The sequence below is a fragment of the Cyprinus carpio genome, chromosome B11 (genome assembly GCF_018340385.1).
Source record: "Cyprinus carpio isolate SPL01 chromosome B11, ASM1834038v1, whole genome shotgun sequence".
NCBI classification, from domain to species: Eukaryota; Metazoa; Chordata; class Actinopteri; order Cypriniformes; family Cyprinidae; genus Cyprinus; species Cyprinus carpio.
This window is the reverse complement of record NC_056607.1, coordinates 2,843,950-2,861,387: the sequence shown is the minus strand read 5'-3', so window position 1 is coordinate 2,861,387 and position 17,438 is coordinate 2,843,950. Positions and strand designations below refer to the sequence as shown.

The 17,438-nt window shown below is 36.5% G+C and overlaps 1 protein-coding gene across 26 annotated transcripts in view; it reads left to right on the top strand.

Moving 5' to 3' along the window:
- Positions 1-16,992, top strand: part of znf740a (zinc finger protein 740a) — a 32,304-nt gene extending 15,312 nt beyond the window's left edge. For 8 of the 26 annotated variants that reach the window (XM_042733571.1, XM_042733566.1, XM_042733575.1 and 5 more), the window contains 10 exons: positions 201-284; positions 1,980-2,039; positions 6,571-6,654; positions 7,785-7,868; positions 8,629-8,712; positions 9,982-10,065; positions 12,007-12,090; positions 13,301-13,419; positions 13,702-13,703; positions 16,662-16,986. In XM_042733571.1, coding sequence (XP_042589505.1) covers positions 201-284; positions 1,980-2,039; positions 6,571-6,654; positions 7,785-7,868; positions 8,629-8,712; positions 9,982-10,065; positions 12,007-12,090; positions 13,301-13,419; positions 13,702-13,703; positions 16,662-16,824 — 848 coding nt within the window. In that variant the 3' untranslated portion in view covers positions 16,825-16,986. Of the gene's footprint in view, positions 1-200; positions 285-1,979; positions 2,040-6,570; positions 6,655-7,784; positions 7,869-8,628; positions 8,713-9,981; positions 10,066-12,006; positions 12,091-13,300; positions 13,420-13,701; positions 13,704-16,659 lie in introns of all 26 variants that reach the window. The other 18 variants (XM_042733588.1, XM_042733586.1, XM_042733582.1 and 15 more) reach the window with 13 other exon arrangements.
- The last annotated feature ends 446 nt before the right edge of the window (positions 16,993-17,438 follow it).

Below are 17,438 nucleotides of genomic sequence, written 5' to 3'. Positions count from 1 at the left end.
ACTATTATTAAACAGTTGGCAGCAATGCTTTAATACCTTGCACACATTGCTTTTTATTGTTCATGGCAAAACAGTTTGCAAACATAGTTTGACTGCAACAAACTCGAGTTTGGGCATAGTTACAGACAATGCAATGGGGTGTTGGACATACTGAAAGTTTTTATTCATCAAAACTTAACACTCCGGTACTCTGTGTTTAGGAATGAAGCCGTATGCTTGTTCCATGTGTGACATGAGGTTTTTTCAGCGTTACCACCTGCAAAGACACAGCCTAACCCATACGGGTATGAGTCAAAGGGGGCAATGCACATTTAAGCATATCAAACACTTTAGTTTGCAGTATTTACCACATGGCAATCACACTTTCCATGGTTCTCAATATGCATTTTTATTTTTTATTTTGTTGGTGACCAATGGGGTAAACACTTTTTTTTTTTTTTCAGTGCCCTCTGAGTTGCACCTATTTTATTTATTTAATTTTGTCAATGTTGTCATTTCCAGTGACACAGTATCAGCCACGGGGGTGTGTGTAATGGCTGGCCCATTCTCAGGGAACTGTGCCATATCCCGGTACAGAAATTCTCTTTTGGTTGGTTTTTTGTTTGAAGAGGTTACTGCTGAAAGTTACTGCATCTAAGAAATATTTTCCCAACTTAGCCCAAAAGTGCAGGACTGTAACACTCATAGACATCGAGGGGCACCTTGGGGGGCACACCCCCACACAATATTCAATTTATTACTAATGTTTTTTTGTGTGTGTGTGTGTGTGTGTGTGTGTGTGTGTGTGTGTGTGTGTGTGTGTGATTTTTTTGAGCACACTTTATGTTAGTTGTTAATTACTATGTGCTTACATTAAGGTGATATGGTTAGGTTTAAAGGTGCAGAAAGTAATTTCTCAGAAACACTGTTGATATTTAAAGGGGTGATCGGATGCTAAATTCACTTTTTGAACATAAATTTGTGTTGGCAGTGTGTGTACACATCTACCGTATAATGATAAAAATCCACCCAGTGGTTTTTATTTAATCCCTAAAAATAATATCCCCTTTTTCAAATCAGGCCATTCTCAGGTTTTTGTCTGTATGACGTCACATTGCAGAAGTGAGTATAAGGGTTTCTTTATGAATCTTTTCAATCACCTTTCCTAATAGCATGCTAGTTAGCAAGTTTCGCAGCTAAAATAAACAGTGCTGGTCACCCCACAGAAGAGAGGGGCAGGGTGAGCAGAGCTCATTAGCATTTAAAGCAACATCCAACCGAGCGGGTTGATGTCTGCAGAGCTGATTTTGAGGGTGTTGTTTTACACTACCATTGAAAAATTTTAACCAAAGTATGTTATAGACTTTTCATTAAAGGGATACTTCACCTCAAAATTAACATTTTGTCATTAATCACTTACCCCCATGTCGTTCCAAACCCGAAAAAGCTCCATTCGTCTTCAGAACACAATTTAAGGTATTTTGGATGAAAACCTGGAGGCTTGAGACTGTCCCAGAGACTGCCAAATAAATAACAGTGTCAAGGTCCATAAAAGGTATCAGACGTGCAGATCTTTTTCGGGTTTGGAACGACATGGGGGTAACTGATTAATGACAAAAATTTCATTTTGGGGAGGAGTATCCCTTTAATACCCTAAAGAATCATATCAACTTGTGGAAAATGGGCATCCGATGACCCCTTTAATGTCAACACACAAACAAACCCACCCCTAACAAAAAGAAACACATCCCTCCCTGTATTGCTCCGCCCCCAAATTCATGAACACGCTATGCTACACAAACAAACATAGTTTGAACACACACAGTAAAGGCAGCTAGAAAATATTCAAAAATTTGTTTGTCTGTTTCTCAGAAATAACTTACTGCACTTTTAAGTGTGAGTAAAGGGATTTGGGTATTGTCAGCAGCAGTGGTAGCATTAATCAAATATGTTTCGTCATTGACTGTTTTTTGTATTATTTTTTATTTATTTATTTTTAGCAGTGAAGGAAAAATCTATTGCAACTTGTAACGGTAATCCCCACCCCTGTCTAGCTGGTGGTGAGTGTGCATATTAATTAGCTGTTATCTATTATTGTCTCGTCTTTGATCTGTGGAGCACATTTTGTGGGATTTGCTCCCGGTGAAGCAATGCTTGCAGGATTGGGAAATCCCACATTCATATTCCTGCAAACTACTTCCCTGAACAAACATTTTGGCTGAAGTGTTGCATGTAATTCCAGTCTCATGCAGAGACCAGAGACGAGTGGCTATATTTCAGACAAAAACATTGTGTTTTACTGTGAAAATCAAACAATTAAACATTCATCTGCTTTGTGGTGTTGAACATGAAAAGTGATGCACAGTCTCTGTTAATTTGTTCTCTTCATAAATAAACAAATGCATAATAGTAAATTCATGATTAAAAAATTAAATGTAAACAAAAAAAAATGTATTACATTTCTTTTCAATAAAATATGAAAATTAAAATGATGAGGGAATAATAGATTATAATGAAATTTTTACAACCATGTCCAAAAAAATAACAGACGATGAGAAAATCTAATGCAACCACTGATCAGCAGTGTATGTCCATAATGGTTATAGATACTTCACATAAAGTTGGACCTTTTTTCAGTGGCTAATTCTTAAATTGGAACCACAACCCCAATACTAAAAACACTGATCAGCCACAACATTAAAACCACCTGCCTAATGTTGTGTAGGTCCCCCTTATGCTGCCAAAACAGCTCTGGAGCATCAAGGCAAGGACTTCATAAGACCTCTGAACGTGTCCTGTGGTCTCTGGCACCAAGTATTAGCAGCAGATCCTTTAAATCCTGCAAGTTGCAAGTATGGACTTATTCTGCAAGTCCTCCATTAATCAGGGTTTTCCTCCAGCACATCCCATAGATGCTCAAATGGATTGAGATCTGGGAAATTGGGAGGCCAAGGCAACACCTTGAACTCTTTATCATGTTTCTCAAAACATTCCTGAACATTTTTTGCAGTGTGGCAAGTTGCATTATTCTGCTGAAAGAAGGCACTGCCAACAGCAAACCACACATCTATAAAGAGGAGTCTGCAATAATCTTTAGGTAGATGGTTTGTGTCAAAGTAACATCCACAATAATGCCACAAAACAATTCCTCCAACTACCACACTTCATCCCTTCTTCCCATAGTGCTTCTTCCCCTGCTGCCATCTCTTCTTCAGGTAAACAACTAAAAGACAATGTGATTCATCAGACCAGGCAGACTTTTTCTATGAATCCAGTTCGGTTTTAGCACATTTTAGGTGCTTTCAGCGGTTGACTGATCAGTGTCTACAAAGTCCCAGCAAACACCCTTGTATCATGAGGAGCATTACATTTTTTCAGCAATTTGAGCCACAATAGCTCTGTGTGATCAGACTAGCCTTCACTTCCCACATACGTTATTCTTGAGTGCCCATGGCCCTGACTCTGGTTTATTGGCTGTCCTTCCTTTGTCCATCATTTTTGGTAGGTCCTATCCACTGCAACCCAGAAATAACCCACAAGACATGCCGTTTTGGAGATGCTCTGAGCCAGTTGTCTAGCCATCACTATTTGGCCTGGTCAGAGTCACTCAGATCCTTCCTGCTTGCAACACATGAAATTCAAGAACTTACTGCTCATTTGCTTTCTAATATATCCCACCCCTTGATAAGTATCATTGAAACAGTATATTAAATCAATGTTGTTCATGTAATTTGTCATTTTAATGTTGATGCGGATCAGTGTGTGCCTTGCAAGGCTCTAGGAATTATGTATTGTTACTAACCCTGAAGCACATTTTAAATCTGTCACTGTAACATTTTGAATTCGAAAACATTGAAATCTAATCCTGAGTAATAAAAGGTGTGTGCATTAGAGGCAGCATATGATGATGCACATGAAGGCAGCATAAACGGCAAATTATAATTGAGGAAATAAAACTCAATTTCTCTTATGTAATGTTGTGAACAATTATTAACTCTTACATTCAAAACCGGGTTAAAGGTCAGTGCAATGATGGCTCATAATGGCCTTAACTAGGAAATAATACCATTGCAGCACACAGAATTATTTAATATTTCTGTAAATATAATAGAAAACATCACTGTTTTTTGTTTTGCTCTAATCAGTTGTTCCAAGTGGCAACACTGGCTCGTGCCACAGTGGAAAAACTTTCACAGTGGAAAACTAAGGAGATAGAATTTTTGCATAATTCCAAATAAATTAAAAACAACAAAAAATAAACACTGACCAATAAATATGAGATTTGCAAAAAAAAAAAAAAAAAAGAAACATTCACAAATATCTTTTTATCTCACAAACACTGCTAAGCCTGACATTCATCAGCCCTCAGTTTAGCACTACAGTCAATCACTTGAAGATCGCTGCACACATTTGTGGATTTTGAAACATTTCTAGCGTCAAGATGCTAACAATCCACAAATGCGTGGACTCCACCCACCCTCAGCCAACCCAGTTTAGCACTCCAGTCAAGTCACATGTTTGTGTAATACTTTATACAATAGATTCCTGTAAAGAAAAAACAAAAATTAATAATTATAACTTCAGTTTCTGCTATGCAGCAGCACTCCAGTGTATTCATATTTTACTCACGTTTGATCTTGACAGACTTGACATCACACCAGTTTGTCTTCGGTTTCACTTGAAGTACATCAGGGCCTTTAAGGTTATCTAAAGTGTCCTCCAAATAAATTGCAGGCCCATTTCTTCTTTTTTGTCCATGCAGATGGTGCGTGTGCTACAGCGCAAGCATGAGGTGAATGTTGAGACAGAAAGAGTCCACTAGGTGCTATTGCACATGTTGAAGTTGTCCATCCATGCTCATCTTCAGTTGAGTGTACTTTGAAAGCTGCGCGGACACAGCTGTGCATGAGATGGTGGGAAATGCAGAAAAAAAAGAGTATTCAGGGCAGAAATCAGTCCCTTTTCTACACATTTACTATGTTCTGTAGAAGTAATGGCACATAGAGATGTTCAGGCAGTATGATTTTCATTGGGGATGATTTCGCCTTTTAAAATTTATTTAAATTTTAATACATTTTTTTATTAAAAATATTAAATATAGCGGTGCACATAAAAATCTATTTAAATATGAATCGCAATTCGGTCTTCTAACAATTCTAATGGATTCACAAGTTTCAAAATCAATGTTCTAAAGCAGCGGTTCTCAATCCTGTTCCTCGCATCGCCTTGCTCTGCATCTCTCTCTCTCATTCAGATCACCAGCTTAGCTCAAACTGTTCCATTTATACACTTATTTTCTATGCACGTGCAGTTGCAGTACTGTATTAAAGCTTTAATCGGGATAAAACTGTATATTAAAAGCTAACAGAAGCAGTAGCATTTACAAATAACAACATATCTAAAAGTATGAGACAACAACAAACTAAAAAACATACCATTAAGAGCTGTGTTTGCACAGGTTCTGCACAATCCTCTTCACTAATATCCTCTGCATCTCAATCAGGCTCAAACTGATAAGCAATCTAGACGACGCCATTGTTTACAATACAACCGGAGCACATGCCACTGAGGTGAGGGGCGGGATGTTTAGAGGGGGTTTAGCCAATCACAACACACTGGACTAGCTAACCAATCAGAGCCCATTGCGTATTTATGAGGGAGGGGCTTCACGAAATGATCAGCACATTTATAGGAGAAGGGACAGAGTGGTGTGGAATAGAGGTAAATTATGTGAAAAATAATGCGTTTTTTTTATTATTATTATTATTATTATTTTTTATGAAGCATTAACATGTTAGACCGCACCCCATAAACACAATCAAGCCTAGGGGGAAAAAAAAAAAAAACGGTCAACCACCCCTTTAATTAAAGCAGTTTCAAATATTGCAAATGGTTAGACTGCCCCAGCATTATAAACAGAACTAAGAAGAAATAACGCTTGTGTCATGCAGCAGCCTTAAGATTACACAACATCACCATTTACTAAAAATGTAAAATGTTTTGCTTAGTAGCAATTTCATATTAAATATAAAATCGGAATCTGTTAGACCATTGTATATTAGTTTTTACAATATCTGTGCTTTTACCACAGTTTTTCTATTTCATTTATGGGACACAAATGGCACCGTTTCCTGAGAATGAGCCTACTGTTGTGAACACTATTATTATTATTAATATTATTATTAATATTATTATTAGTTTTCCCCTCCAGGCTCCATATGCATGGAGGCTTTAGTTATTTAGTTATTTTCAATTTTATTCTTTAGTTTTTTAAATATGTGCTCCTGTAGCTCAAGTGGTAGAGCATTGCGTTAACAAGCGCAAGGTTGGGGGTTCGATTCCCCGGGAACACATGATAGGTAAAAATTGATAGCCTGAATGCACTGTAAGTCGCTTTGGATAAAAGCTCTGCTAAATGCATAAATTTAATTTAATTTTAATTTAAATAGAGGATTATCCATCTCAAAATGTTATTTATTGATTTATTTTAGGCTGTTTCCTTTGTGAATGTTCTGTTATATTTACTCATGAAGTTGTTACATTGAAGCTGATATCTGAAAGTCCATTCTAATACTAGTACTCTGCGTTTAGGGGTGAAGCCATTTGCTTGCACAATGTGTGATATGAGGTTTTTCCAACGCTACCATCTCCAGAGACACACCATCACCCATACGGGTATGTGTCGTCTCTTTGTACCCCTCTCACACTGCTGGCAACCCTCTACAGACACCTTGGCAATTGAATCGCCAATGGCTAGTACATTTCTTTTAGTTTACTTGCCAGACTAAATAATAAATGTTTTTAAATGGCACAGTTTTTTAAATACCTGAAAGTACACTCTTAATATCAGTCAGTCAAGCATTATAATATGATAATCAAGTATTATTTAATGATAGAACTTTAGTGATTAGAATTAAAACTTGATAACCATGTATGAATGCATGTTAATCATTTTAACTGAACTTAGGACTGGTGGTGGTGTTTTTTTGGTCATTCAGTGTTCTGTGAAAAAAAAAAAATACTGATAAGATAATGATACAAATTCTACTAATAAGAACAATATAATTATAAATAAATATTCTACATTATTTAGTCGTCCAGAGTGAAGATTTAGTCACATAAGTGAGTGATTTACTTGCAGTGTAGAGGGTCGGCTGCTTTTCTTCAGCATGAAAAATAAATGAACATATTGTTCAAAATTATAAACTTTTACCATTAAATATTTTATCTTGTTGAGATTTATTAAAAAGGTTTTCAGAAGAGAAGCAGTGAAGTTTCCTTTAAGTACACCCACAGAGTGTCAGTCATGATTATTCACCTGAAGATAGAATGGCAAATTTCCGGTTTCCCAGAATTACAAAACTTTGTGCAGTGTTTCATGTTTGACTCGTAGTTGGTTCATTGTTTCATGAGTGGGATATATCATAATTATTTTTTATTTTTTTATATTATTTTATTTATTTTTTTATATTTGTTATTTGGAAGACACTTATCTAGTGATGGGTAGATATGCAAATGTATTTATGTACTTTGTGGGAGAACAAAAACATTTGTCATAGGCAATATAACCACTTTTTATTGCTGCAATATTTTGAAAGAACATTTTCAGGAGTCTTCTGCACTACAGTCAAGTTAATGATGTTGGAGATTTCTGTGTTCGGCAATAATTGTGAAAATATGCATTTCCAACATCAACACTTTGTTAGAGAATTAAACCACGATGGATCAGAATGTAAAACTAGGAATTTGTTAGGTTGTATTATTGAGATGATGCGTATGGTTAATATTCTGCTCTGGTCATTTAGGGGTGAAGCCGTATGCTTGTTCCATGTGTGACATGCGTTTTTTCCACCGTTACCACCTGCAGAGACACAGCCTCACTCATACTGGTATGTGTCTTTCTGTCTTACCCCCCTTAGATCATATCTGAGCTCTGCTGCCATTGTCTAACAGGAAGTTGAAAGTATGCAATCTTAATATTAATAAGTTTAATAAATTACTTTCAGACAGAAGAAATGGAATGTCCACCTTTTTTTTGTTAATTAAATGAATGTGCTCTTGGGTTAAAGTGCATACCGTCAGCTATCATTGACACTACAGATGTATTCATTTCCATATTATAAATTTTTTTAAGTAAATGATTATTTATTGATGTATTATACATTGACATGTTAGTTCATCCACAATGACAATTCTGTCCACTTTCATACACCATTTTACAATCAGTTCACAAAATCAGACCAAAAATAAGCTTGATATTCTTCAGTCTAAATTTGAGAAAAATAATAATTATTCTATAGTTCTGTAGTACTAGCACATTATCAAGAAAAAAGAGAAAGCACTTCCCAAAAGGTAAAATGGCTAAAACTATAAGCTCATAGTTACACTTTAACCCAATTTTTTTTAGCATAATTTCAGAACCTGAGCAAAACTATTTCCATATTTCTAAGATGGTAGCACTGCAGTGCACTTCATGTCTAGTAGATGCTCAGTTTGTGAACTGCTCTTAGCATTCTATGCATAACTCACCCTACTTGGCTAACGAGACTGTAGACTGTATGTTGTTCTGAGTTGAGCAGTTCCCTTGAGTGCTTGGTTTAAGTTGACAGGTGGCAGTAAGGCTAATTCACTGCTACTTTGTGCATTTAGGGGTGAAGCCTTATGCTTGCACCATGTGTGACATGCGTTTCTTCCAACGTTACCATCTACAGAGACACAGCCTCACCCATACGGGTAGGTGAAATCTCTGTGTGTATATATCATTATGAACAGACTCTAAAATCACTTCAAGTCGAGCTTCCAAATCGATGACCCGGTGCTATTGTGTCTTCCAGTCAGGCTGCCAAAATGTGTCACCGCCCTGCCTGATGGGCTATGTTGAATAGTGATTCACGTTGTTCACTTGCTTGTAACGGTGAAACGGATCATAGTCTGTCATTTGCATGCATTGCTAATTTAAACATTCAAGCGTTTAAACCATTCAAGCACATGAAGAAGTGAAAGAGAGTACTGTTTGGGGTGCTGTTTTCTTTGCACATACACTCAAAGCACGCGCAGAGAGTGGTGTTTCAGACAGCGGGCAAACACAGAATTGATTCCTCTTTCACTTATCCTTGAGCTTGAACGGACACATACACACAAAATTATCTCAACATACCTGGCTCAAGTATTCTTGTAAACACAGTCGGTTTTGTCATAAGTGAACGTAAACAGTGGAGAAAGAAATAGCATGTGTATCATCCATATTGAATACGTGCATTCAGACTGTAAATACCTGCTGCTGTCTGCAAGTAATGTTAATCAAACAACAAAACACAGCTTTAAATCTGTAATATGATCCGAACCGAGTTTTGTGATCCATTGCACCCCTACTTATTTCAAGGAAATTACAATCATGGACTTTTTAATCATGCTGGTATTCTGCAGTAAAGTTCAGCCATTACTATTTTTATTTTTATTTATTTTTTTATTTTTTTATTCAAGCTAGTTAAATTCATTTTGGGCTACCAAAATCTGAAGAATGCCTGACCGAAGGGCTACCGGGATTTTGAAGTTTTGCGAGCCCTGCGAAAGCTCTCAGTATGTATGGAGAGAGACACATCTGTTTAAACTACAACAAACTCGAGTTTGTATTTTTCCTAATCATCAAGCATAAAAAAAAGAAAACACATGCTGACGATAATGCCACCTCCTTTATTTCCAACGCAGGATTATTTGTTTTGAATTAAATTGCTCATCTGATTACAGAGGAGGGGATTATGAACAGGCATGTTTGACAACTAAATCTTTGTGGCACAGAAAATTTAATGTTAAATATAAAATGATCATAATGCACACATAATACTTCATCTAATTTCTTGATGCTTTGTAATGTAGTCCGCATGTATTTATTTTTTTGTTTACTGCGGATGCACTTGGCATGAGCAGGATTTTTTTATTTTTTTTTTAAATGCTATATTAATAGAAATGCATACATGAAGTGTTGGTGCTCTGTGCATTCAGGGGTGAAGCCGTATGCTTGCTCGATGTGTGACATGAGGTTTTTTCAGCGTTACCACCTGCAGAGACACAGCCTCACTCATACGGGTATGTGTCATCTCAAACCCCTGCCCTTTTGTAGTTAATGTTAGTTTTCTGCATGTCAAATGACTTTTAGTTCAATTTTAAGCAACATCCCTTTTATGCTTCCTTGACACATGAAAGCATAAAATTGACATTTATTACTAATTAATGACATTACTAAATGTTTCAAATACACAGTTTAAATTCAAAGTCAACAACATTTATTAATTTAATGATAGTGCTCCATAAAGGTCTTTGTACCTGATAGATACACAGTATATCTGTCATCAAAGGCATCGTGTCACTGATTCCCTAATAGCAGCATTTTATGTTGCTCCATATCCACCATTCCTAGAAACTGCTAATTTATTATTATTATTGAATTGCTGATAATTTATAGATATTTCCACTTTTAAATGAATCTTTCTCTAACCCACTCCTTAGGTACTGTTCAAATAAATTCATTAAAGGGGTCATATGATGCGATTTCGATTTGTCCTTTCTCTTTGGAGTGTTACAAGCTCTTGGTGCATGAATGAGATCTGTAAAGTTGCAAAGACTAAAGTTCAAATCCAAAGAGATATTCTTCATCAAAGTTAAGACTCTGCCATGCCCCCCAAAACGGCTCGTTCTAACACGCCCCCACATCTCTACGTCACTATGTGGAAATATTTGGGTAATGTTCACGCAAAGAAAGAAGGCGTGGTTTCAGTAACCGCAGTTAGTGTTGAAGCAGCCATGTCAGGGAGATGCTGTGTGCATCTAGGAGAAAACAAAAGCACTTTATTTTCCGAAAGTAGATGCCTTTAGGAATCTTTAAGATTACTTACAAAAGAACAGCGACGCATTTTATGGATGACTGTTTCGTGAACCTAGGAGAGGAGGTAATTCTGACTTTGCTACGACAATCTGGCGCTTCTGAATCAGCTACTGTAAGTGTGTTTTGTTATTAAAGTATTTGCTATTGACTCTTCAAATGCGGAGTTTTGCGCATCGTGTGTGTGTGTGTGTGTGTGTGTGTGAGAGTGAGAGAGAGAGAGAGAGAGAGAGAGAGAAAGAGATGCATCACAGAGTCAGCTGTCTTAACTGTCCATGGCCTGTATACTGCAAACACATACGAGCTTCATCACTGTGTCTGTCACGGGACTCCGTTCCTCTTTCGGTCTTGAACTGATGGTAAAACTAAGGACATTATTAACTGTCTTTACATTCATTTAGAAAGATGAATCTCGTGATTAGGGAAAGGGGCGTTACATTTCCGACAAGTGCTTGCGGTCTTCGGCCAATCACAATGCACTGGGTCAGTTGGCCAATCAGAGCAGTCTGCGCTTGTCAGAAGGAGGGACTTTGTAGAAAACGACGCGTTTGAGAGAGGCGGGGCATAGAGGACCTACAATAATGTACAGTATTTGAAAAATAATGTGTTTTTTGAACATTAAAGCATGTCAACATATTTTGTTACTCCAAATACACAAAATAATGATTTTTAAAAAAAGCATCATATGACCCCTTTAAGAGACAAGATTAACATAAATTTACCTTAAGTGCCGTATGTTTGAAATTGCATTCTGCCACATAGTTTAAAGGAATGGACAGGGTTCAGTATGCAAGTCTATTGTGAGCATTTGTGGCATAATTTCATTACTACTGAAGATAATTTTGACTCCTCTCTCATCTACTAATTAAAAAAAAAAAAAAAAATACTCTTAGCCACTTTAATTTTATTTTGTTGTTTGGGAAAATTATTTCCATCAACCACCCAAACACACAAACTGCATTAGACAATTTTTGGTCTTATAATATTGCAAGTGGTGTAATAAGTAAAATGGATTAAATGTCAGCATGCAGAAACAAAAACAATAGCATGCTCTACATTTTTTTTTTTTAAACAGCGTTAAAATTTTTTTTTTTTGCTTTGAATGTTGTGTAAAGACATTCACTCACTAAAACTGACTCTGCATTTAGGGGTGAAGCCGTATGCTTGCTCGATGTGCGACATGCGGTTTTTCCAACGATACCACTTGGAGAGGCACAGCCTCACTCATACTGGTATGTGTCCGTTTACTGTACCCCTGATTTGTACCCAGTATTCTTGATTGGAGCTGAAGTTTGTATATATTTTTGTGGTTGAGATGTTTAGGGGAAAAAAATAAAATAAAATAAAAAAGCCTATGAGATAATTGACATTCAAATTAATAGCCAAAATGTATAATAATGAATTTTGAATGAGTTCTGTTACTTTTGAACTATTTATTATCTGTATCCTGCATCATATAATATTTGCATCAAAGTCAAGACATTTAAATGTGTTCCGTCTAATTTACTGCTCTTGGGTGTGAGACTCACGTCACGCTTGCGTGTAGTATCAGGTTTCACAATATCAGTGTAGGTGTTTCTTTGCATGTGCTTTTGTGTTTATTAAGTTTATTTACATTCATTTAAGTGTTCAAGCATAGTCGATCGTTTCACTGATCAGTCATATTTATTCACCAAGTAGGAAGAACATAACCTCAAGTCTCAAACCAGGTTTCTGATTTTTAAAACCAAAACCCCAGTGTGCCACTTTACAATCAAGCTTTTTTTTCACTCTACAAACTCGAGTTTGTATGGAGTCATATACTTTAATTATTTCTAAACATGAATCTACTCTTTATTTAAAGGGTTAGTTCACCCCAAAATTTTAATTCTGTCTTTAATTACTCACACACAAACCCAACCAAAACCATAAAACCCCAGAAAATCTTCGGAACACAAATTAAGATATTATTGATGTAATCTGAGAGCTCTCTGACCTCCCATAGACAGCAAGGGTCCTTACACGATCAAGGACCAAAAACATAGCAAGGAGATCGGTACAATAATCCTTGTGACATCAGTGGTGCGACCGTAATTTTACGAAGCTACGAGGATACTTTTTGTAAGCAAAACAAAAAAAAGACGTTATTCAAAATTGTCTCTGACCGCGTGCCATTTTGGAGAATATCCACTAGGTGATGCGGAGGAGACGAATTTGAATAAAGGTTATTTTTATTTATTTTATTTTTTTTACTTTGGAATGACATGAGGGTGAGTAATCAATGACAGTATTTTCATTTTGGGGTGAACTAGACCTTTAAGATTTCACATGGTAATCCATTCAGTCTAGAGATCCTTCAATGTCAGAAACAGTGTTTCAGAATCTTTGTCGATGTTGTGTGTTGTGGCATGCTGTGAGAATGAAGATGTGGGGTGCTCAATAAAGACTCTTTTTCTCTGTTAGGAGAGAAGCCGTTTGCATGTGACATGTGTGACATGCGGTTCATTCAGAGGTACCATCTGGAGAGACACAAGCGTGTTCACAGTGGTGAAAAGCCTTACCAGTGTGAGCGCTGCCAGCAGGTAATAACATGCTTTATAACACAGGGGTTTTAAGATATAAGACAACTCCCCTGATCATTCATTAGCCCTGTTCACACCGCAATAAGCTTTCAGCAACAAAGAGGCATTCATTTTCAAGAGCTGCCGACTTCCACCAACCAATACTATCAGTGTCGCAATGTGCCTGTTTCATTTGAGAAAGTTGAACAATATTCAACTTAATATAATTATGCATTGAAGTCAATGGAGCACACCTGATCTTTGTCCCGTCAGATGCTGCAGTGAAATGTTGGAAAGATGGAGAAGTTAATCCTGTCAGACGGAGTATGTAGTTGTTACAAGTATTTTCTGCAAACATATTGCCAGTTGTTCATCAGGAAAAAAAGGCTTGAGAATTGTTTGTCTTCTCTTTTATAATCTAAATCAAAAAGGAGTCCTTTCATGTCTAATGTACTGCTAGAAGCGGACATATTCAAGCTGCAGACCCACTTTTGCTACATATAGATAGCAGCAATGACAGACTTTATACATCGGTTTAGCTGGCATACAATTTCCCTCTAGAATGTAAATTAAGTGACAAGAAAACTGATTTGATGTTAACAGCATGTAATGGCATCTGCAAATGTTGTTCATGAATGTCACTATGCAACCAACAGTGTGAACGCCTATGAGCGACCGAGCTTGTAGAGACTGGTGACACGAAGTAAAGGAATTGTTAGCGGTGTGAACAGGGCTTTGGTCCTTACAGCTGTCTGGAATTAATTTTATTACCATTTGCTCCAAAAGTAACAATATAAGCAGTTAGGAAAATTCTGCATTAAACTGAAATATGTAGGCTCAATGTCAAATGATAAATGATGATGCCACTATTGCTAGGTGGGTGAATGAACAGTTCTGTTGGTTTGCCCTCTCAACACTTATGATCCATACAAGTTCACCATACATTCTGTCACCATTTACTCACCCACATGTTGTGTTCCAAACCCATAAGACTTTGGTTAATCTTTGAAACAGAAATTAGGATATTTTTATTTAAACCTGATGGGTTTCTGTCCCTCCATTTAAAGTCCAAGTAACCAAGACTTAAAACAATATGAGGGAAATGGAATGAAATGAATGCATATGAGGTGAATTCAGCAGTAAATGAAAGAAGTAATTACTGTTTTGAAAATAGATATGACCAGGTTGTATATACAAGATGTCAAATTGGACATTCAAGACTCAAAAAGGGAAGAGAAAGCAATTTGTGACTTGTGTAAGAATTTTTTGAGAGTAAAATATATTTTAATAGAATGCAGTGGTGGACAGTAACAAAGTAGTTTTACTTTGTTACTGTACTTAAGTACATTTTTCAAGTATCTTTTACTTTTACTTTTACTTCACTACATTCCAAAGCATAAGATCGTACTCTTTACTTCACTACATTTCATAAAACTTATCATTACTCATTAAAATGTCACGTGCTCCGAGACGCAGAAGAGGTATCTAATTCATGAAAGAAATGATTGTTTTCAGTGAACCCGTTAAATCGGTTCGCAAATCCCACCAAATGATTAATTCACGAATTGGAATGATCCGATTGCAGCTGTTCTCGAGTCGACAGCTCACTGATTCAAATGAACCTTTTAGTGCGAGTCTCCAGTGAACTGAATTCACAAGTAAGAACCGGGAGATCTAGTGAGTGTGTGTGTCTGATGCTGTTTAAAGTAAGTTACTAATGTCGAATTTTAGGATTAATTACTGGAACTGAAAATCATTTAGGTCAAAGCTGTCAGTTGTTTGTGAACTAAATCTGCTGTAAAGGGTGATCTGTTTAAGCCCACTGAAATGCTTGAATGCAGACACATTAACATCAGAGTCTCTATATTTTAGGTCAAAAAACATTAAAATAACATGGATTAAATAAAATAACTCATGCACGTTCATCTTCCCCGCTGCTGTAACATTAGCAGTTTTACTAAAATGCAATGCATTTAGCCCTATATGATGTCTGTTGTTATATTGTTTTTCAGCACACATAGCCTAAGTGACTAGCCGAGTAGACAAATATAAATTCATAACCATGCTTAAAATAAGTCAATGTTAGCTGATGCCAACTGTCTAGCTAACGAGCTTGCTGGTGCTAAATTGAGTTTTTTTTTTTTTTTTTTTTTTTTTATAATAAAGTCCAAATATATTTATTCAGCCATCTAGATAGTTTACATCTGAGGGAAAAAGAAAGTATGTGATGTTCAGAACATGGTAACTACAGTAATTATCAAAGTGGGAAGTGGTGCCCTCTGGGGGCATTTGGCCAGGGGGTCTTTACACCACAGACAAGGTTTGAGAAGAAAAAAATCATTATGAGAATCTAATTATATTTTCCTTATTATATTCATTATTTCCTTATTGGTTATTTTTGGAAAATCCCAGGTATTTTGAGCAATAGGATTATAAAAAAATATATATGCCAATATAAAATTAAATGATAAAAGTAACCTATATAAAACTGCTAAATAAACATTCATCTATCAGTACTTTTTACTTAAGTACATAAAAAATCAAGTACTTTTGTACTTTCACCCGAGTAAAATTGAAAACAGTACTTTTACTTTTCTTGAGTAATATTTTATTATACAGATCTGTACTTTTACTCAAGTACTTGATTTGTGTACTTCATCCACCACTGATAGAATGTCCAATTTTCTATGATATTTATGGAATCCCATTTCCGCCACTAATTAAAAAAATAAAACAAGGTAATTGTGACTTTTTCTCACAATTCAGACTTTTTTTCTGAGTTCAGAATAGACTCACAATTACGAGTTATAAAGTCAGAATTACGTGATATAAACTCATATCAGTTGCGAGAAAAAAAAAAGTCAGAATTGTGAGATTAAAATTCACAATTACCTTGTTTTATTTTTATATTATATTATAAATGGGCTTCCATAGATATTAGACAATATACTAAAATACATTTTTAAAAAGGTCAGAATATTTTTTGATGAAACCTGAGCGCTTTCTGACCCTGCATAGAAAGCAAAGCAACTTCTCTAAGATTTTTTTTTTTTGTGTGTGTGTGGCTTTTCTAAATTAAAAGAAGCATCATTTCAACCCAGCAGCCACTGTAGCAAAGTACAAATGGAATACACTTAGTAATGAAATTAATTTCTAGTTTGCAATTTAGGTTTTTAATTAAATGGATGCAAGGAAGAATAATCATTGAGGTGAAGTCAAAAGTGTAAACACTTCCACTAACTTCTCCGTTTTTCACCTCAAAGCTTCTCCCGGACAGACAGACTGTTGAGACACCGGCGATTGTGTCAGGGTCGTGGCGTGGCAAAAGTCGAGGCCCAGCCTTGTTCTTTCACCCAGGAGCCTCCCGCAGCCCCTCCGTCCACGTGGAGTCCTCTACATCCCGCCCCGGGCCGACTCGCAGTCTGACACCATACTCTTTAGACGACAGCACACCCAGACCTCTCTCAGAGACGCTGGCACCGTGGCTCCACCTGCTGACAGAGAGTTGCGCTACAGACAGGGTGAGGGGAAATTCTCCTCTTTTGTTTCTTTATTTAGAAACAAACAAGGTTCTCTTTTGATCATTGAGGGTTGTTTTATACTTTTTTGGTAATATATCATGGGGCTAGAAGGGGTTTTATGGTACTTTTAAGACACCTAACATGGGAATTTCATGTTTACTAACCAAAAAAACAAAAAACAAAAGGTACAACCCATCATCTATCGACTGACACCTATTGAGACACACTTCATTCAAATCAGCATCATGTGTGATGTTATAGGCCTGCTGTAAAGTGCTAAGGGTTAGTACCCCGCTGTCCTGAGGACTCAGGTAATGTCCTACTACCATCGCGAGATCTGTTTGTAACACTGTACCCATGTGTAACCATACGGAAATGCACGGTGTGCTTCCATGTATTAATTCATTAAGCATTCACAGGCTTTTTCTCAATGATAAATGTTTGATCTGATATTGTAACTATGTATGACTTTGAAAGATGTGTATATTACTGTGTGTAACAGCTGGTTTGTTCTCTGTC